Source organism: Zootoca vivipara, chromosome 6 (genome assembly GCF_965207765.1).
Source record: "Zootoca vivipara chromosome 6, rZooViv2.hap1.1, whole genome shotgun sequence".
Classification (NCBI taxonomy): Eukaryota; Metazoa; Chordata; class Lepidosauria; order Squamata; family Lacertidae; genus Zootoca; species Zootoca vivipara.
Window position 1 is genome coordinate 46,914,356 of NC_142589.1, and position 18,360 is coordinate 46,932,715.

An 18,360-nucleotide genomic window follows, 5' to 3' on the forward strand; every position below is an offset into this window, starting at 1 on the left:
CTTGGAGATGTCAGTGATTGAACCTGGAACTTCTGATGCAAAACAGACGCTCTAAGCTGTGGCCCTTCCCCATCACCATCCCCAAATTGAAAGCTGGGTTGGAGAGGAGATTGTTCCCCATCTCTCATGGAGGTATAACAAAAAAGCCAGTGACAAGAGGGGGAACCAAGGTCCTGGCAACCACAAGTTTAACTTGGTTACCAAAACCAGCCAAAAAATGGCAGTCCCCTATACACAGGTAAGTGTGCATAAGGACTGTAATGCTTCAGACTCCAAAGGGGCGGGAGATATCATAGTAGACAACCCAGCTCAGGAGGGAAATAATTTTTAAAAGAGCAAAGAAACACAAGGCACATTGGTGCAAACCAGGGAGATAAATTGCTCGGGGGGGGGGGGGGAGTTAAGTGTTGACGCACGTAGAGAAGTTGGGTCTTTGAAGGTGTAGCAAGCTGAGACAAAGCCTCATCTGTCTTCAGAGGCTTCCATGCATCAACAGGGAGAAAGCTTTTGAAATTCATCTTATTAAAGCAGCACATCCAAGTCACCCGGAGATTTAGTATCTCATATGATCTCCTGAATTTCTGCCAGCCAGCCAACCAACAGCAGCCAATTCACACTCCACAACTGCCACAGAACTCTTTGGAACCCTCTAGGCTCAGCTATACCACCCTCAAACCTGATTGGCTCAGAGAAGCTGCCTTACACCAGAGAAGATGATTTGTGCATCTAGTGCAGTGTTCTTTAATCTGATTGGCAGCCGCTTTCCAGCTCAACTGGCACAAAAGGGTCTTCCTGACCACCTGAGACCCCTTTAACTGAAGATTCCAGGGGCAAACTATATGATCTGTCACTGAGCTATACTCCCTCCCTCCCTCCCCGCAGCAACGGTTTTTCTTTGGACACATAACCATTGCAATTGTCTTAATATTGTCTTAGTATTGTATTATTATTTCATTGCAACTTGCCCTGAGACCTTATTATAGTGAAATGTGGGTAGGAGTCAGTAAGTTTCATTGTTTAGGGGGTGTTGAACTAGGCCTGGGAGACAGGGGTTCAAATCCCCACTCAGCCATGAAACTCACTGGGTGACCTCGGGCCAGTCGCCATCTCGCAAGCTAACCTTCCTTACAGGGTTGTTGTTGTCAGGATAAAATGGGGGAGGAAGAGAACTCTGATGCACACCACTTTGAGCTTCTTGGAGGAAAGGTAGGGTATAAACGCAACAAACAAACAAATTCCTATAGAGAAAATAGCTGCCTTCTCCCCCATGATATGTCTTCCATGTGCTTCCCCTCCCACCCAAACTCATACTACAGTATTACCCTCTCATCTGGTATTGTATACAATTTTGTTTATCACATTTCTGCATTCCAAAATATATTCAAAGACCTCAGGTTAACAAATATGAGATTCTCCCCATTTAATCATCACAACAAGCCTTTGAGGTAGAATAAAGGAAGAAGGCAGTGGCTGGCCCAAGGTTTTCCAGTAAACTCCTTCGGGAGGAAGGGCAGGATATAAATGAACAAATGAATAAATAAACTTTGTGACTAATGTAGAGACACTTTTAGTTTGCCACTGAGTCTACTACTGGAAAACATCGCCTATTCGCCTTCTCACTGGTCAAAAATACTGTTCACACAGCATCAGGAACTTATGTACATCCAACTACTGCTGTACATGTGTGACAACAATGACATGGCACATATGTACATGCAAACATTTCAGCGACACTGGGTCACTCTAGTTGCAGGAGACCCTACAGCCAAGCTTACCTATACTCCTTCCGTTGCCCCATAGCCTCTGCAGCAATGGGCTAATTTATTACATTTTTATCCCACATTTACTTCAAGGAGCGGAAGGTGGCCGCACATGGTTCCCTCACTCTCCAGTTTATCCTCACAACAACCCTGTGAGGTAGGTTAGACGGAGAGGCAGTGACTTGCCCAGGGCCACCCAGTAAGCTTCATGGCTGAGTAGGGATCTGAACCCTGGTATCCCAGGTCCTAGTCCAGGCATAGGCAACCTTGGCTCTGCAGATGTTTTGGAACTACAACTCCCATGATCCCTAGCTAACAGGGCCAGTGGTCAGGGATCATGGGACTTGTAGTTCCAAAACATCTGGAGAGCTAAGGTTGCCCATGCCTGTCCTAGTCTGACACTAACAACACCTCACTGACTCAGAGTGTGCCTCCCCCAAATATGGATCACAGCCCGACTGATGCAGCTGTATATATATATATAAAAGGTAAAGGTAAAGCAGGGGTCCCCAAACTACGGCCCCCGGGCCGGATGCGGCCCAATCGGCCTCCCAATCCGGCCCGCGACGACCCCCGCCGCCCGCTCTTACGGCGCGCGGCGCGGCGACGATCTTAAAAATCGGCAAAAAATCGCCGAAAATCCTTTGTGCGCATGCGTATGGGCCTCTCCCGACCCAGAAGAGGTCATTTCCGATGTCGGGGGCGCGCACTTCCGGGTCGGGGGCGCGCACTCCCCCGCCCTCCGGCCCACCGCGTGGTAAGTCTGGGGACCCCTGAAGTAAAGGGACCCCTGACCATTAGGTCCAGTCGTGACCGACTCTGGGGTTGCGCGCTCATCTCGCATTATTGGCCGAGGGAGCCGGCGTATAGCTTCCAGGTCATGTGGCCAGCATGACAAAGCCGCTTCTGGCAAACCAGAGCAGCACATGGAAACGCCGTTTACCTTCCCGCTGTAGCGGTTCCTATTTATCTACTTGCATTTTGACGTGCTTTCGAACTGCTAGGTTGGCAGGAGCTGGGACCAAGCAACGGGAGCTCACCCCGTCACAGGGATTCGAACCGCTGACCTTCTGATCAGCAAGCCCTAGGCTCAGTGGTTTAACCACAGCGCCACCTGGGTCCATATATATATATATATATATATATATATATATATATATATATATATATATATACAGTGGTACCTCGGTTTATGAACACAATTGGTTCCGGAAGTCTGTTCATAAACTGAAGCGTTCATAAACTGAAGCGAACTTTCCCATTGAAAGTAATGGAAAGTGAATTAATCCGTTCCAGACGGTCCGCGGAGTAAGCGTTCATAAACTGAAGCAAACTTTCCCATTGAAAGTAATGGAAAGTGGATTAATCCGTTCCAGATGGGTCCATGGAGTACTTAAACTGAAGCGTTCATAAACTGAAGCATGGGTGTAATTGGTTCCAGAAGTCTGTTCATAAACTGAAGCGTTCATAAACTGAAGCGAACTTTCCCATTGAAAGTAATGGAAAGTGAATTAATCCGTTCCAGATGGGTCCGCGGCGTTCATAAACCGAAAATTCATAAACCGAGGTGTTCATAAACCGAGGTTCCACTGTATATATAATCACCATATTACACACACACAAAAAACAACACCTTCCTTCCTAGAGGTACAGAGGAGAGCAATATAGTTTTCTTGATTGAAAACAGGGTGCAAACTTTGAATAAAAATTGAAAATCTGAGGTTTTACCCAATGTTAGTTCTACTCAGAGTAGGATCCATTGAAACTAATGAAATCAATGGGTCTACTTTAAGTGGAACTTATCTGGATACAGTCCTTGGTACAGGACACTAGAAGCTTCAACAGCAGCCTAGGTCTTGGCTTGCTTTTGGAATTCTGCAACAAGAAAATTCTGCAACTGAAATAAATTATGAAATAACCCCCCATCGTACATAAATGATGGTGAAAGGCAAAGAGTCCTACAAGGCATGGATTGGGTGTGATTGCCTGACGTGGGCATCGCTGGCAAATATGCCAATGCAATGCATTGAGTGTTTGCAGATCTGCCAAACCTCCATATCTGACCTGCTGAACACCATGACAAGATCACGCCCCAAGTTATTTGCACAGTGGTTTAATATCTCATTCCCGCTTTCTGTCTAATCTAGGTATTTTAAAGCCCTCTACCTCTGCAGGACTAAGTGCCAGAATGACCACAAGAGGAAAAGCAAACAGCAGCCGGAGATTAGACAGTTTAAACTTTAAAGAACAGAGAATCACAAGTTTATGTCAACAAAAGAGAAAGCACTTGGTTAAATAGTTATATTATCTACAACACACACCCCATCATTTAAGTCAATGGGGTGGTTTCAGAGTTCCATTCATGGAGCAAGGGGCCCTTGATTCCCACTTCTCTGCTCCAAAGGACTGCGTGAGCCCTTCAAATCAGCACCCAGTGGTGGCACAGAAGGAATAAGTGTAAATGCTCCATGTTCTTCCATTTCTGTTTGCTGAATGGCTCCATCAGATCCAAGCCACTCTCTTTAGCACCAGAGCCCCCACTTTCTTAAAATGCATAATCCATATTAATATTCGAACAAATGAATAACAGGACTCCCTCAGGAGGTTGTGGACTCTCCTTCATTGGAGGTTTTCAAGCAGACATTAGATGATCATCTGTTATGGATGCTTTAGCTGAGATTTCTGCATTGCAGGGGGTTGGAAAGATGACCTTTGGGTTTCCCTTCCAACTCTACAATTTTTTGATTCTATGAACACCTGAATAGCTTTTTTTTCACCCCAGTGTTTAAGGCATATTAACCAGGTGTGGGCAGAAAGGGTGAAGGAAGGAAGTGGATTGCCCCACAGCAGCAATCAGAGTTGGCAGAGGAGGATGAAACCGACATAGGACTACTGCTGAAGATCCAATTCCCCACAGGTCGTTCATGATCTCACAACACTATTACAGATTGCAGGGGTTGAAGAGTGGAACAGTTTATTATGCAAAAACAACTTTGACAGAGACCAAGGAACATGGGAATCAACCACATGCTGAATCAGATCGTTGTCCATCTAGCTCAGTAATAAATAATAATAATAATAATAAATAATTTATTATTTATACCCCGCCCATATGGCTGGGTTTCCCCAGCCACTCTAGGCGGCTTCCAACAGAAAAATGAAATAAAATAATCTATTAAACATTAAAAGCCTCCCAAAACAGGGCTGCCTTCAGATGTCTTCTAAAAATCTGGTAGCCGTTTTTCTCTTTGACATCTGATGGGAGGGCATTCTACAGGGCGGGCGCCACTACCGAGAAGGCCCTCTGCCTGGTTCCCTGCAACTTGGCTTCTTGCAGCGAGGGAACCATCAGAAGACCCTCAGCGCTGGACTTCAGTGTCCGGGCAGAACGATGGGAGAGGTATACAGTATATCCTTCAGGTATACTGGACCGAGACCATTTAGGGCTTTAAAGGTCAGCACCAACACTTTGAACAGGACCATTTACACTGATGGGGAATGGCTCTGCTGGAAACCGCCAGAGGAGGAGAATGCTCTTGCCCTCAGGTCCCGATTGCATGCATCCCACAGGCATCTGGTAGGCCCCTGTGAGAGCAGGATGCTGGACTTGATGGACCACTGGCCTGATCCAGCAGGCTTTTTTATGTTCTTATGAGATGCTGGGGATTGAACCTGAGGCCTGCTGCATTCAAAACAGATGCTCCACCACTGTGTCACAGCCCTTTCATTGGAGATCCATTGCTAAATAGCAGAAAAGTCATGGGCCAGATGAAGCAAATACCCTGAAGTTATGTAAGGCAAATGTTCATATAAATTTGAACAGGAACTTTCAGCATCACAGGCTGAAATCTTCAGCACAGGAAAAATGAAAATAAAAAAATAACTAAATATATATTTTTAGAATTGCCAACCCTTCTGCAGCCTCAGAATTTCACACAAATGCTTTTAAAACATAATCTGTCATTGTTGGTTTTTTAAAAAAAAATCCTGGGCAGCTTGACTTTTAAAAACAAGCTGAAGCAGCTCCCTGATGTTTCCTCCACCCATTAAAATAGCCGCTCACTAGGCCTGTAGTGACCAGCCTTCGGCTAGATGCTTCCAACTTTGCAGTTTACCAAGTAATTGTTGGAAAGGCTACCACTGCCCAAGCTTCAGCAAATGGACACACTCAAGTTCTGCTGATCTGCATCCAAACCAAATGTCTGACGGCACCAAGCTAAACAAGGAACCAGCTGAGCTGAGCTAAGACTTCCAGAAGACCAGTGGCAGGGAGTCCCGCACAAATTGAAGCTTATGGACAACCTTTAGATAAAACCCCAAGCATTTCTTTAAAAAACATATTACACTTACATCCCACCTTTCTTCAAAGGAGCTTTCGGGAAGGGCCACAGTTCAGGTCACAGGTTCAATCTCCAGGCAGAGCTGGGAGAAGTTCCTGTCAAACCCTGGGGAGCCACTGCCAGACAGTGTAGACAATATGGAGCAAGATGGACCAATGGTCTCATTCAGTGTAAGGCAGCTCACTATCTTCCTAAGGCAGCATGCATGGTTCTCCCACATGGTTTGACTGACTGATTGGTTACTTAGGTACTCAGCAATAGTCCTGCTCAGAATAGACCCAGAAAAGCCAATGGAAACAACTAACTTGGGTTGATTAATTTTACTGGGTCTACCACTCTGAGTAGGACTTAGCTGACCACAACCTTGAGTTTAGTTTACTGAACTGATAAATTGGTTCCCACAATATAAAAATGTCTTAAAACAATTTGCAATAGTATTAGACTTGGATTTTACTTTATACTAAAAAGACTCAAACAGATTTACAATATATGTTATGCAATAAAACCTAACTAAAAAAAATTTGTTAGGCTGTGAGTGTTTTGCAGACTAATGCTCACACAACAAACTTCATGGCCATGTGGGAAAATCTGAACCCAAATCCCGATCCCAACATTCTAACCTCCTGTGCCACTGCAACACCCAGTACAAAAGGTTACCCAAATCAAGGGTTACAAGATTACTGGTAAGTTCTTACCCTCACCCTGCCCATTAGACACCGCTGCTCTAAACACAGGTCACACCACTGCATGGTGTACTAACTGGACTCTTTTTGCAGCTGGTTCTGATTGGTGGCCCCTGGTATCCTAGTAAAAGACTACAACATAAATCCTGCAAGCCTGATTTACAGCATCCAATGCAGCTGAGCAGCCTAGAGGACTGAGCAATAAGCTCTCTCACACCCGACTTTAGGTGCATATCATTAGCCAATTAAATCAATCAAAGCAGCTCCACTCCTGAACCCTAATTCGTTTGGTTGCAGAAAACCCACCTCATGAAAACCCACCTGCATTACATTTAAATCAATGCATACCAAAAATCACCATTGTAAACAGGTGTCTAAAACAAGAAAGTATTTCCTTCTGACTCCCAATGATTAAGATAGTAACTCTGGTCATATAAAACCAACCTGCACCACCCTTGTGGTCCTCTGGCCTCCCCTACAGTGTGTCACTATGTCTGCCTCAGCGTTGCAAGAGAACACCACTCTGGGCATCCTGGGTAAGGCAGAGGGGAAGAGCAGGATAACAGGCACATTTTATTTACTTTAATATTTATAGGACCAGGTCCACCCAAAGCATGATTTTATATGGCCGGGTGGAGTCCAACAACATCTGGAGGGCCAAACCTGCTTTGACAAGTGCGTGGAAGCAGGAGGTCTTTGGCAGGTGCTACCACTTGTCACACAAGGCTCAGTGTGAAGATGCGTGAGCTAAAACTCCCCCTCTTGGAAGGTACAAATATTTAGTTGGCTTTTCCATCCTGTCACTTCCCTGCCAAACCTAGCCTTCTGCCAAGCATATGTCTACCAGCAGATATCTATTAACCACCACAGATAAGAGCATTACAAGAAGCCCTGCCGCCGCATCAGGTCTAAAGTCCATCTAGTGCAGCATCCTGGAGCTACAGGGAACCACCCTGTTCCAGCATATGCACAACAACACTTCAGATATTCAAGGACAGCTATAATGCCTTCCTCTAGACCAGTGTTTCCCAAACTTGGGTCTCCAGCTGTTTTTGGACTACAACTCCCATCATCCCTAGCTAGCAAGACCAGTGGTCAGGGATGATGGGAACTGCAGTTCAAAAACACCTGAAGACCCAAGTTTGGGAAATCCTGCTCTAGACCTTCTCCGAGCTAGGCTGAACATACCCAGCTTTCCCAATCCTTCCTCATAGGACCCGCTTTCCAGACCACTCGCCATCCTCATTGCCCCTCTCTGAACATGCTCCTTTCTCATTTGTTTTCTGTTGTTTCTACAATGCCCTGAAATTGTAGGATGAAGAGTGGTCTAAAAGTCCAATAATAAAAATACTAGCCTTCTTAACTTGATCATAAACAACCTAGCATGAAGGGTGAGCAGCAAGGGAGGTCAAGTTTCCCTGATGATGCCCAATTGTTCAGGTGGTCAAAAGAAAAAGGGTCTGTATGGCACAGATTAGACTTGGGAGTTAGCTACAAGGCAAAGGCATCTCACTGCTATTCTGCACACACTCACGAGACATACATTTTCTCCTCCGCAGGGATTGAGAACGTGTGGCCCTCCCCCTATCAGGAATCCAGAAACACCTGGAGAGCCCCACACGGCAGTTCCCTTCCCGTCAGAGAGACACCCCTCCGTTACTCTGCACACGCCCTGAGAAACGCCTCTCTACTCATCCTTGGTAGGGAGCGTCTCTCTGGAACTCTTCGCATGCTCAGGGACCTTTTCTCCGCGAGCTGCTGCTCCCTCCCACCAGAAGTAACGGGACACAAAAGCGATTATTTAGAGAGAGAGAGAGAGAAAGGCGGCTGGAGGGAAGGAGAGGGAGAGGCCGCCGCCGACGCCACGCACACACCCACAACACACCAGCCAACTTTGCAGCCGTCGGCCCAACTTTCCCTCCACTCACCGTCGGAGCTGACCGTGTCGTAGGCATCGCGCTGGTGGGAAGCGCGGCGCGCCCCGTCGCCGGGCTCGCTGTAGTCCACCCAGCTGAGTCCTTCCAAGTTGTCGTAGTCCGTCCGGTGCTTGTCCTCCACGGGCACGACGGTGAAGTGCGGCATCGTCTCGGCCACGCCGCGGCCCACCTCTCCCTCCGCCTCCGCCTCCGCTGGGGCTTCTCAGGAGCAGGCGCCGCGCGGCGGAGAGAGCGAGATGCGGGCAGCAGCAACAGCTGCCGCCGGGCCAGGCTGGCATTCCAGCAGCCTTGGGTCACTTCCTCTCAGGAAACCCGGGCTCGTCGACTCCACCCATTCCCCCCTCCAGGCTGCAAAGCTGGGATCACGGGGGGGGGGGGAATTCACCACGCCCCCGGGGGTGGGGTCTGTTTTCCCCAGCAAAACGCTGTCGGGGATGAGTGAGGGGCAGAGAGGAGGAATACGGTTGCGAGAAACGGAAGAGAAGGGGTCGTGGTCCCCATCTGCCAACCCGCGACTATTCAACGAGAAGCAAAGATCTCATAAGCAAAGAGTGTCCCTGAGCATATATAGAAGTGCTTGGCGTGGGGGTGAGGGGTTTGAACCTGTGGCCGTCTAGAATGTTGTCGGATTCCTCCTCCGACCAGCTGCAACCATTGGCCACGCTGGCTGGCTAAGGGGAAACGGAAGTCCTACACCAGCTGGAGACGGCCACAGATTTCCCGCCGCCGGTCCGCATTGCAACGGTGGTGGCCTTAGGCTTTGGGGCAGAGGTCATGGCCCCTACACAGCAGGATGTGCAGGAGGCTGATACCCTCCAAATACAGCAGGGCTGGCTTGCCACATTTTGAAATAATGCACTTTACCAGCTGAAGAGGGGCCCAGCAAGACCATTAAGTCCAGAGTCACTCCTACTCCCACACACAGATGTTTTGGACTACATCTCCCATCAGCCCCAGCCAATGCTCGCTGGGGCTGATGGGAGCTGTAGTTCAAAACATCTGGGTTGCACCAGATTGGGAAAGCCTGGTCTAAAAAGAATTCAGCGGAGGCTGGTCCATTAGGGGAAATGAAGTGCTGCCCCACCAGCCTTAATCTTAATTCCCCCAAGCCTGCCGGACTTCCTACGTACGACATATCCAGAGGGTGACTCTCACCATCAGCTACCTCCTTTTTAGCCTCCGTGTTGCAGGGCGGAGAGTGGGTCAAATCTCACCTTAGTTGGCGCTCTGGCTCTGCCCTGCATTCGCTTTGGCTCCACCTACTACTGACCTTGCTTTGTGCCCTACCAGACCGAATGGGCAACAACCACCACCGAAGAAGTCTTAAGTGGAAAAACGCTACCTGTTCTGGGTTGCAGCAGACTGCCTAGAATACATTGTCTGAGCAATGCTTGCAGTAATTCTGTAAAGTAAGTAGATTTAGTATGTGTAAAGATTGTGCACATCACTTAGTAATTATGCAAGTTTCCAAGGCGTAGCAGACACCGCTCTAGGGCAGGAGTTTTCTTAGACATGTATGCTCCTTGTCGAGAGAGTAAAGGCTGTGCAAACTTTCTTTTGCTGGAGTTATCTACTCATTGCATCTGTTTGCCATCCTTGCATTTAATCACTTTTATATTGTTTCGCAAGTGACTTGTTTCTCCCTGATCACTCTCAAATCTAATTGGCTGAGACCCTGAATGGGTCACGTCTCCAGGTTAAGACACAGTTCAAGGACACATACCGGTACTAGCCAGGCAACAGCACTTCAGGCAGGTCCGGGGGGGGGGGGGCTGTCCCTTGGATCTCACATTCAGCTCCCAGTTTTCCAAGTACTGCAAGCTGATAAGAGACATTTAGATTATTCTTTATGGAGCCCTTTCAAAGGAAATAGTGGTGAGAGCCTATCCCCTCCCACACAGTAATTTCAACGACACTTAAAAAACATCTTTCAAAGGCGCCTCCAGACAAACACTTAATCACATTTGACATTCAGTCTAATTTTGCCCTTCATTGTCCTGGAACAAATAATGTGTTTCCTATTCATTAGGGCTTCCTCTTCCCAGAAGTGTGACGGCGGCTTTTATTTTTGGGTCTTCATTAACATTGAATTTGACTCACTGCGCCCCGTAATAAATTTTGAGAGCGAGAAGTCAAGATGATGATGATTTTTTAGGTGGTAGAAACTTCGTGCTGTATTGTGAAGTCACTGAAGCAGCCAGGTTGAACTTCTGTGGTGACTCTTGGCACGTGAATAGAAATCCCAGCAACACAGTCCTGTTTTTGTCTGTGAAATGGTGACCGTTGTGCAAATTCTCCAGGAAAATTGGAGTGGTGGGGGAGACTTTTAAGGCCCAGCCATACTGCTTCCCCAGGAGCTGGATTTAGCACAACTTGTGGCCCTTCATATGTTATTGGACTCCATCAGCCCCAGCCACACATAAGCCCCAGCCACACAGTTGGCACTAATATGAGCCTTTCTGAGGCAGCTGCCTCAAGCGACAATCTGGGAGGGGTGGCAGATTTGGACCTGGGTGCTGCGCCTGCCTCCTGCCCGCTTGCTTGTGGTGGCAAGACCTCCTCACTGGGGCAGTTTCTTCATACTCACACATCTCTTTTTATCCCCCATTCAGGCAAGGATTACTATCTCACCCACTTCCTCAACCCATGCCCCCCGAAAGTACACTTTACAAAGGAGGGGAAGGGAACATTCTTGTTTGCTTTTCTGAAATGTGGTTGAAGACAAAGGGACTTTGAGAAAACAGTGCTTATGGAAAATTAAATATTTGCTGTTTTGTGGTATTCATTTAAAATGTCTGGTGTATTGTGGATATAGGGGTAAAAATTCTCCCTCCCTCATAGGACTAGAACTTGCAGACACCCAATGAAGCTGCCTATTGGAGGATTCAGGACAGGAAAAAAGAAAATACGTCTTCACACATAGTGTGTAACTTTGGAACTTGCTCCGACAGGAGATTGTGAGGGTCACCAAATTGGCTCACTTTTAAAAGAGGCTTAGACAAAACCATGGAGGAAAGGGCTAGCCATGGTAGCTATGCTTTGCCTCCATGGTCAGTATTCCGAATGCCAGCTACTGGAAACCGCAGGAGGGGAGAAAGGGCTTTCGTGCTCAGGCCCTGCTTGAGAGCTTCTCATAGACATTGGGTCAGCTACTGTGAGAACAGGATGCTGGACTAGATGGACACTGGCCTGATCCAGCAGGTTCTTCTTATGTTCTTCTTATTGTGTGTGACCGGGTGGCTATAATCAGAAGTTTGTTGTCTTGGTGTCTGATATTTTCATGTTACAGGTAGGTAGCCGTGTTGGTCTGGATCGAAGTAAAATAAAAAAATTCCTTCAGTAGCACCTTAAAGACCAACTAAGTTTTTATTTTGGTATGAGCTTTCGTGTGCATGCACACTTCTTCAGATACCATAACATGATATTTTCATGTTAGAGAAAGGGGCTTCTTCCAGACTACTGCTACAAATTCGGGTTGTGTAGTTGAAGTAGATTTGGTGATCTTTCCCAACAAACAACTCACTTTTTAAAAGTTTTTTTGGGGGGTGGTGGTGGTAAGGAAGGTGACCAAGAAAATCACTTGCAAAGTATAAAAGTAGCTTGACACAATATTGCTTAACCTCCCTTGCAAATAAATCAGAATAAATGCTTAGATAACAAGTGATATGAAAGGAATGCAGAATCCCCCCTCCACTTTTCCCAGTGGTGTCTCCCCCACTCCCTCCATGCTCTAGAGCAGGGGTTCCCAACAAAATTTTCTCGAGGACCCCTCATCGAGCCGCTATTGTGACAAGGACCCCCATTAATTCCTAATCCTAAAATTAAAAAGTGAGAGCCAAATTAAGAGTCTTTTTATAAGAGTCCAGGGAGGAGGGAGGGGAATGGAGAAGACAGGGTACCTGCGCAGTAGCGCACAAATGAAGCCGACGCGCGCAAAGCATCTTGGGGAGGTGAGCGTTAGTAGAATGCGCGCGCTGCCTCTTTGTAAAACAGTAGTGTTTGTAAAGCGCCACCTAACGGCATACAGCAGAAGTACTGCCTCATCTAATTCTAGTTTTGCGCTAGACTCTGCTCATGCAGGAAGCGGCCAAAACAAAAAATCTGTTATCATACGAAATATATTTAAGATATTTTTTATTCTAATAGCATCTTGCGGACCCCTCTGGCATAGCTCGCGGACCCCTGGGGGTCCCCGGACCACCTGTTGGGAACCACTGCTCTAGAGAGCACATCATCCTGCTTTTTCATTTATAATGAAGGACAATGGCACTGCTATCGCTTCCATTACAAGCAAACAAGAGTTTTGCTTTATTTTCCTGGAGCCCAGGGTGTGTAGGATTAAACTCTAAAGCCTAAAATGCAATTGGTGCTGCATGCTTTGAAGTGGTAGGCAGTCAGGATAAGCCTAGTCTGATTCACTGATATAAAGCAATCTTGGTTAAGGCTGAGCAGTGCGCTGGTGCATTCTCAAGAGGAAACTTTCAGAAGTTTGTTTAGATTGTTTATTCGATTGCTTCTTTCAAAGGGCGAGCGGAGATGGACAAGAAGCAGTGTTTGTTTTTCCATGTCATATTAGTTAAATCACTCTCCTTTGGGGAGGGACAATAGCTCAGTGGTAGAGCTATTGTTTTAGGAATCATAGGAAGCTGCCTGATACTGAGTCAGACCATTTAACACCTCTCCATGGTTTCAGGCAGAGGACTCTCCTAGCTCTGCCTGGAGATGCCAGGGATTGAACTTGGAACTGCCAGAAGATAGTTCGGAAGATGCTTCCCTGCCGGAGGCTGTGGGTAGACATTGCCAGGCAGTATTGCTTTAATGATTTGACAGTGGGCTGGTTCACACATAACACTAAACCATGGTTTATTTAAGCCACATGTTATTTAGCAAACCACAACACAAGTTGTCCCACAAATGTCCAAACAAACCAAAGCTTGTCTTGTCTTCCAGTTGCTCTTGCCTTATGACTTTGTAGTTTGGTGAGCATCTACAGTGAGGTTCCTAAAGAAACTGTGGTTAGGAAAAGGTGCTGGGTTCATGCACAATGCAAAGCTATAGTTTAAACAAATTAGGAATTTCACTTCACATTTAAAGGTGAATCTACTTAATTTGCACTTTCTAAAACAATACACAGATGGAAACACAGCCATCCTTCAAAGTTCACACCTCTCAAAATTTTGCAATCCAGTTATCCAAGCAAGTAATTTGTACCATAATGCATATGGTATATTAAAGTGTGTGTAAAATGTGTGTCATGTTGTTGTTGTTTTATTACCTGCTTTCCACTGTAATGTCCCAGGGTGGGTTGCAACATCAAAACAACATTAAAAACCATTTAAAACAGCCCATTAGTGAAAATAACATACATAAATGGATTATATTAGGTAAAACTGACTTGCGAAATGGGTATATGTCCTGAGCACACCCAGCACCCGATGAGGACATGCAATTGTAAGTCTAGTTCTTTATTGCCAAAGCATGCAATTACATCAGTACCTGTGGTGCAAGAGTCACATGCACCATTCCTGCTAAGTACGGTAGCTAGCTAGGCATCTCCTTCAGACTTGTGCTCTGAGCCAGAGCAACAGTGTGACCACGCCTCCATCAGCACATTTAAACCTAGTGTGTGCAAGCAGCTGGCAACTTCTTCTGCGTAGCTGCTCCTGTTGCTTTAAGCCAATCTTCATCTTGGAGACAGCGGGAGAGGGGACTGAGGAGATTCTAATGGCCCAACTATCTCTGGGAGCATCTCTTCTACTTCTGTGCCTTCCTGCAACTCTTCCCCTGCTTCCTCTGCTCCCATCTTTGACTGCCCGACTTCTTCCTTTTCCTCCTGCCCCACAGGTGGCACAGAACCCTATAAATCACTGGTCCTGGATTATCCTCCTGCCCCCTCTGCCTAACCTATGTGAGGCAAAATTGCATAGGGAATAAGGGCAGATTTTTGCCTATATCACATGTATATTAGGAGAAATTCATACTAAACTGCTGAATAATTTTCATTAGGACTTTTAAAAGAAATATCACAAACTGATGTGGAAAATGGAATTTAAGACTGGAAAAATGAGAAATTGCCATTGATTGATTCACAGACTCATATAGTTGGAAAGGACCCTGAGGATCATCTAGTCAAACCCCTGCAGAAATATGCAACATTGGCATTATCAGCACTATGCTTTAACCAACTGAACTAGGTAAAGGGGCTCCTGACCATCAGGTCCAGTCGTGTCCGACTCTGGGGTTGCGGCGCTCATCTCGCTCTATAGGCCGAGGGAGCCAGCGTTTGTCCGCAGACAGCTTCCGGGTCATGTGGCCAGCATGACAAAGCTGCTTCTGGTGAACCAGAGCAGTGCACGGAAACGGCGTTTACCTTCCCGCCGGAGCGGTCCCTATTTATCTACTTGCACTTTGATGTGCTTTCGAACTGCTAGGTGGGCAAGAGCTGGGGCCGAGCAACAGGAGCTTACCCCATTGGAGGGATTCGAACCGCCGACCTTCTGATCAGCAAGCCCTAGACTCTGTGGTTTAACCCACAGCGCCACCTGGGTCTACCAACTGAACTACCATTTGTTTACTGTATTTCTAAAACAAACCAAGGTTTGTAAGTCAACAGCAAACCAGGGTTTTAGGATGTGTTTTGTTGTCAGTAAACAAACCATTGTTAAACTACTAGTTGAGATTAATACATCACACTAAGCCATGGTTTAATGAACCTTTATGTGAAAACATAAAGTAATTTACATTCCAGAAGCTGAAGACACTGTTGAGCTCCAGATAATCTAAGCAAAAGGACAAACACTTTCCAAAATAAGAGATTCAATTCCACAGACGACAGCAACACAAAAGCCACCTGGCTCCACCCTCTATTTCCAGATGCAAAAGACTGGTGGCAAAGTTTGCACAGGAGCAAAATGGCTCTCCTGTTATTAGCTCTTATGAAACAAAACCTCTTGGCTTTCAGAAGTGTTTGCCCTGTTGCTTGCACTTGTGTGGAGCTCTGCACAAGTATCCAGCTACTTGAGATTAGCAAAATCTGGACCATTTGGTAGCCCCTGGGGAGAAAGCCAGCCTCTACAATAACCAAAGATGGATTGCTCTGTTTCTCTGGCAAGCCTCAGCTTTGGGCTTCAAGGGCACCAGCTAGGCTGTGATGCCAGCCTGTCAGAATCTCTAGTCAGCTGACGTCAAGGGCCAATCCCAGAGCACCCATGTAAAGCTCTGGCCTCAGATGTGGAGCAATATTTCCAAAGTGTTGCACCTCATGCTTAACCAGTCGGCAGCTGTGGAAAGCACAGAATTTGGGTGTATGTTAGGAAAAAGGGATTTGGCAGTGGGATGTGTGTGCATGTGTTACTTCTAGTTCTAAACAATCTGTTTATTGATAATTCATTTGCTTGCACAAAGTTTGTAGCCCAATGATGTTGGTTATTTACTGAGCACGCATTCTCCTTTGCTGAGGCTGTATGGTGTCACGGTAAGCAATTGTTCTCCCACATTTTCCTTATTGTCTGTTTCAATTAGCTTTGGGGCAAGTCACATTGCAGCGCCAGTGGCTTTATTGCACAGTTAACAAGATGACTTCAGTTTATATTCAGAATTTTCATATATGCACTGTTATGGGCCTTCCAGCTCTCTATAGAGGGCCAGGGTATATAAAAAATGATACTGGGGATGCCTTTACATGCTGCACATGACTCCTTTTTCTTCTTTGGCGTGTGTGTGAATGTCATAGCAATGAAAGGGGCTTCACACACACAACGGATACAGTGTGTTGCTCAGGGTTTGTTTCCTCTAAAGAGATCCATGCAGGAAGAAGCCACCACCTGGCAGGTGTTTTGCCAGGAGAACCACCCACCCTTTGGGCCCTTCCTCTCTTGGGAATACAGGGAATAGCAGCACCCCACATTTCTGGTGACAGACAAGAGGTCAGCACTGCAAAGGTCCCCCTGACAGAGTAGTCAGAGGGGACCCTGTGATGCAGACCTTAGATTTGGGTCTGCATCACCTGGCAAGACAGACGAGGACAGAAAGCAAGGACTCTCTCACACACACAGTTAGTGGCACTCCCTGGTAGAGGGCAGTGGTCTGCCTCTTTGGTCAAGGCCAGCCCCCCTGATTCTGAGGTGTTGTATCCTCCTGTGGGTTTGAGGTGTTACGCAGGCAGCAATAGTGAAGCTGCAACAGATCAGGACTGCCAGCAGCATCAAGTCACTGATGGCATACGCATCAAGGCTCCCCAAACTAAACGTTAGCAGCTCACCTGTATTTCTTTCTTTGGGATTCTTACATCCCACTTGATAGCTGCAAGAGGCTCTCAAAGCAACCCATAAGAGAGCCTCACAGAAGCTATCATGTTTGATACTTGGAAGGCAAATCATGATATGTGCCTCTCCGGTGCCAGGGTTATTCAGGAGGCACTTCCTGCCCTCGATCTTGGTGTTGTCCTTTGACCTCTGCCTGCTAGGCCGCAGGGTCCACTTAGGTCCTCAGGGGCAAGAGATTGGGGCTGGGAAGCTGGGGCTCACTCAGGCCAGGGTGGAAGCAAGTCTTCCTTTCATGCCCTTACTCAACTTCTGTACTCTTTTTTTTTACCCATTATTTGTTTTTCATATTAAAAAAAAGGTATCTGATTCGGCATTTCCCTTCTTCTACAGATGGCTAGTGTCCCCCTGGAGGTATCTGACTGGTGCTGAACCTCTGGCCTACACTAAACTAAAAAGCCTCTAAAACAAAAAAAGGGGTTGGGTGAAATTGGGGGGGGGAAGAGAGTGAGGCGCTTGCAGGGACTGCATAAAGACACAAGAGGGCTCTGCAGCCCAACAAATGAGGGTCAAGGCAGACTTCAAAGCCAAGCTCACATTCTTCTGTTGCTCCAATGATGAGCTGGGCTTCCTTTCTCTGAAAGGGGAGATTGTCACCTGAGATTCGCTTTGGGCAGCTAAGTGTACTGGTCTGGCTGGCACACTTCCTCCCTCTGTCCCTTAAAATATTCCAGATGGTGGGCAATATTTGCCACTTCTGTTCCTGCCAACCAAGTCTAACCTATTTCCTGGTCTTTCCCGAGTGTGTCTGAAATTTGTTCATGATCAGATTATACAGGTGCGCTTGGGGCAATTGCACATGGCTGCAAGGATCCACAGACTTAAAGCTTTCTGTTTGTTTGTTGTTGTTTTTAAAAGAAGTATCTAGTCCTCCTAGAAAGAAAGTTAAGCAGCAAATTGTGCAGGTACCATAGCTGCCAAGTTTTCCCTTTTCTCGCGAGGAAGCCTATTCAGCATAAGGGAAAATCCCTTAAAAAAAGGGATAACTTGGCAGCTATGGCAGGTACCCCTCTAAGTCATACCTGTGAGATGACCCACCTTGGCTGCTCCCGCCCCTTAGAGATGTTAACCAGTGAGTGAAGTCAGACCTATGATGGATGAGCGAGTTGTTTGGACACCAAACAACAGGAATCTCTTTAAGTCCTTAGGAACTGCTGTTTCAGCTCTTTGTGGCTTAGATTAACAGATCCAACTTTTTCATACTATTCCCTCAGAAACGTGGGTGTGCACACCTTGTCTCCTCTGTATCTTTTTTGGGTGTGTGTGTGTGTGTCACGTAGAAGTAACCAGAGGGGGTGGTACTCACAGTCGTCACTCAA

General features: G+C 46.6%; 1 protein-coding gene across 1 annotated transcript in view; it reads right to left on the bottom strand.

Annotated features, from left to right (window-relative positions):
• Positions 1 to 9,025, bottom strand: part of SLC12A4 (solute carrier family 12 member 4) — a 64,972-nt gene extending 55,947 nt beyond the window's left edge. The window contains exon 1 of the mRNA XM_035120938.3: positions 8,712 to 9,025. Coding sequence (XP_034976829.3) covers positions 8,712 to 8,865 — 154 coding nt within the window. The 5' untranslated portion in view covers positions 8,866 to 9,025. The remainder of the gene's footprint in view (positions 1 to 8,711) is intronic.
• Positions 9,026 to 18,360: the final 9,335 nt, after the last annotated feature.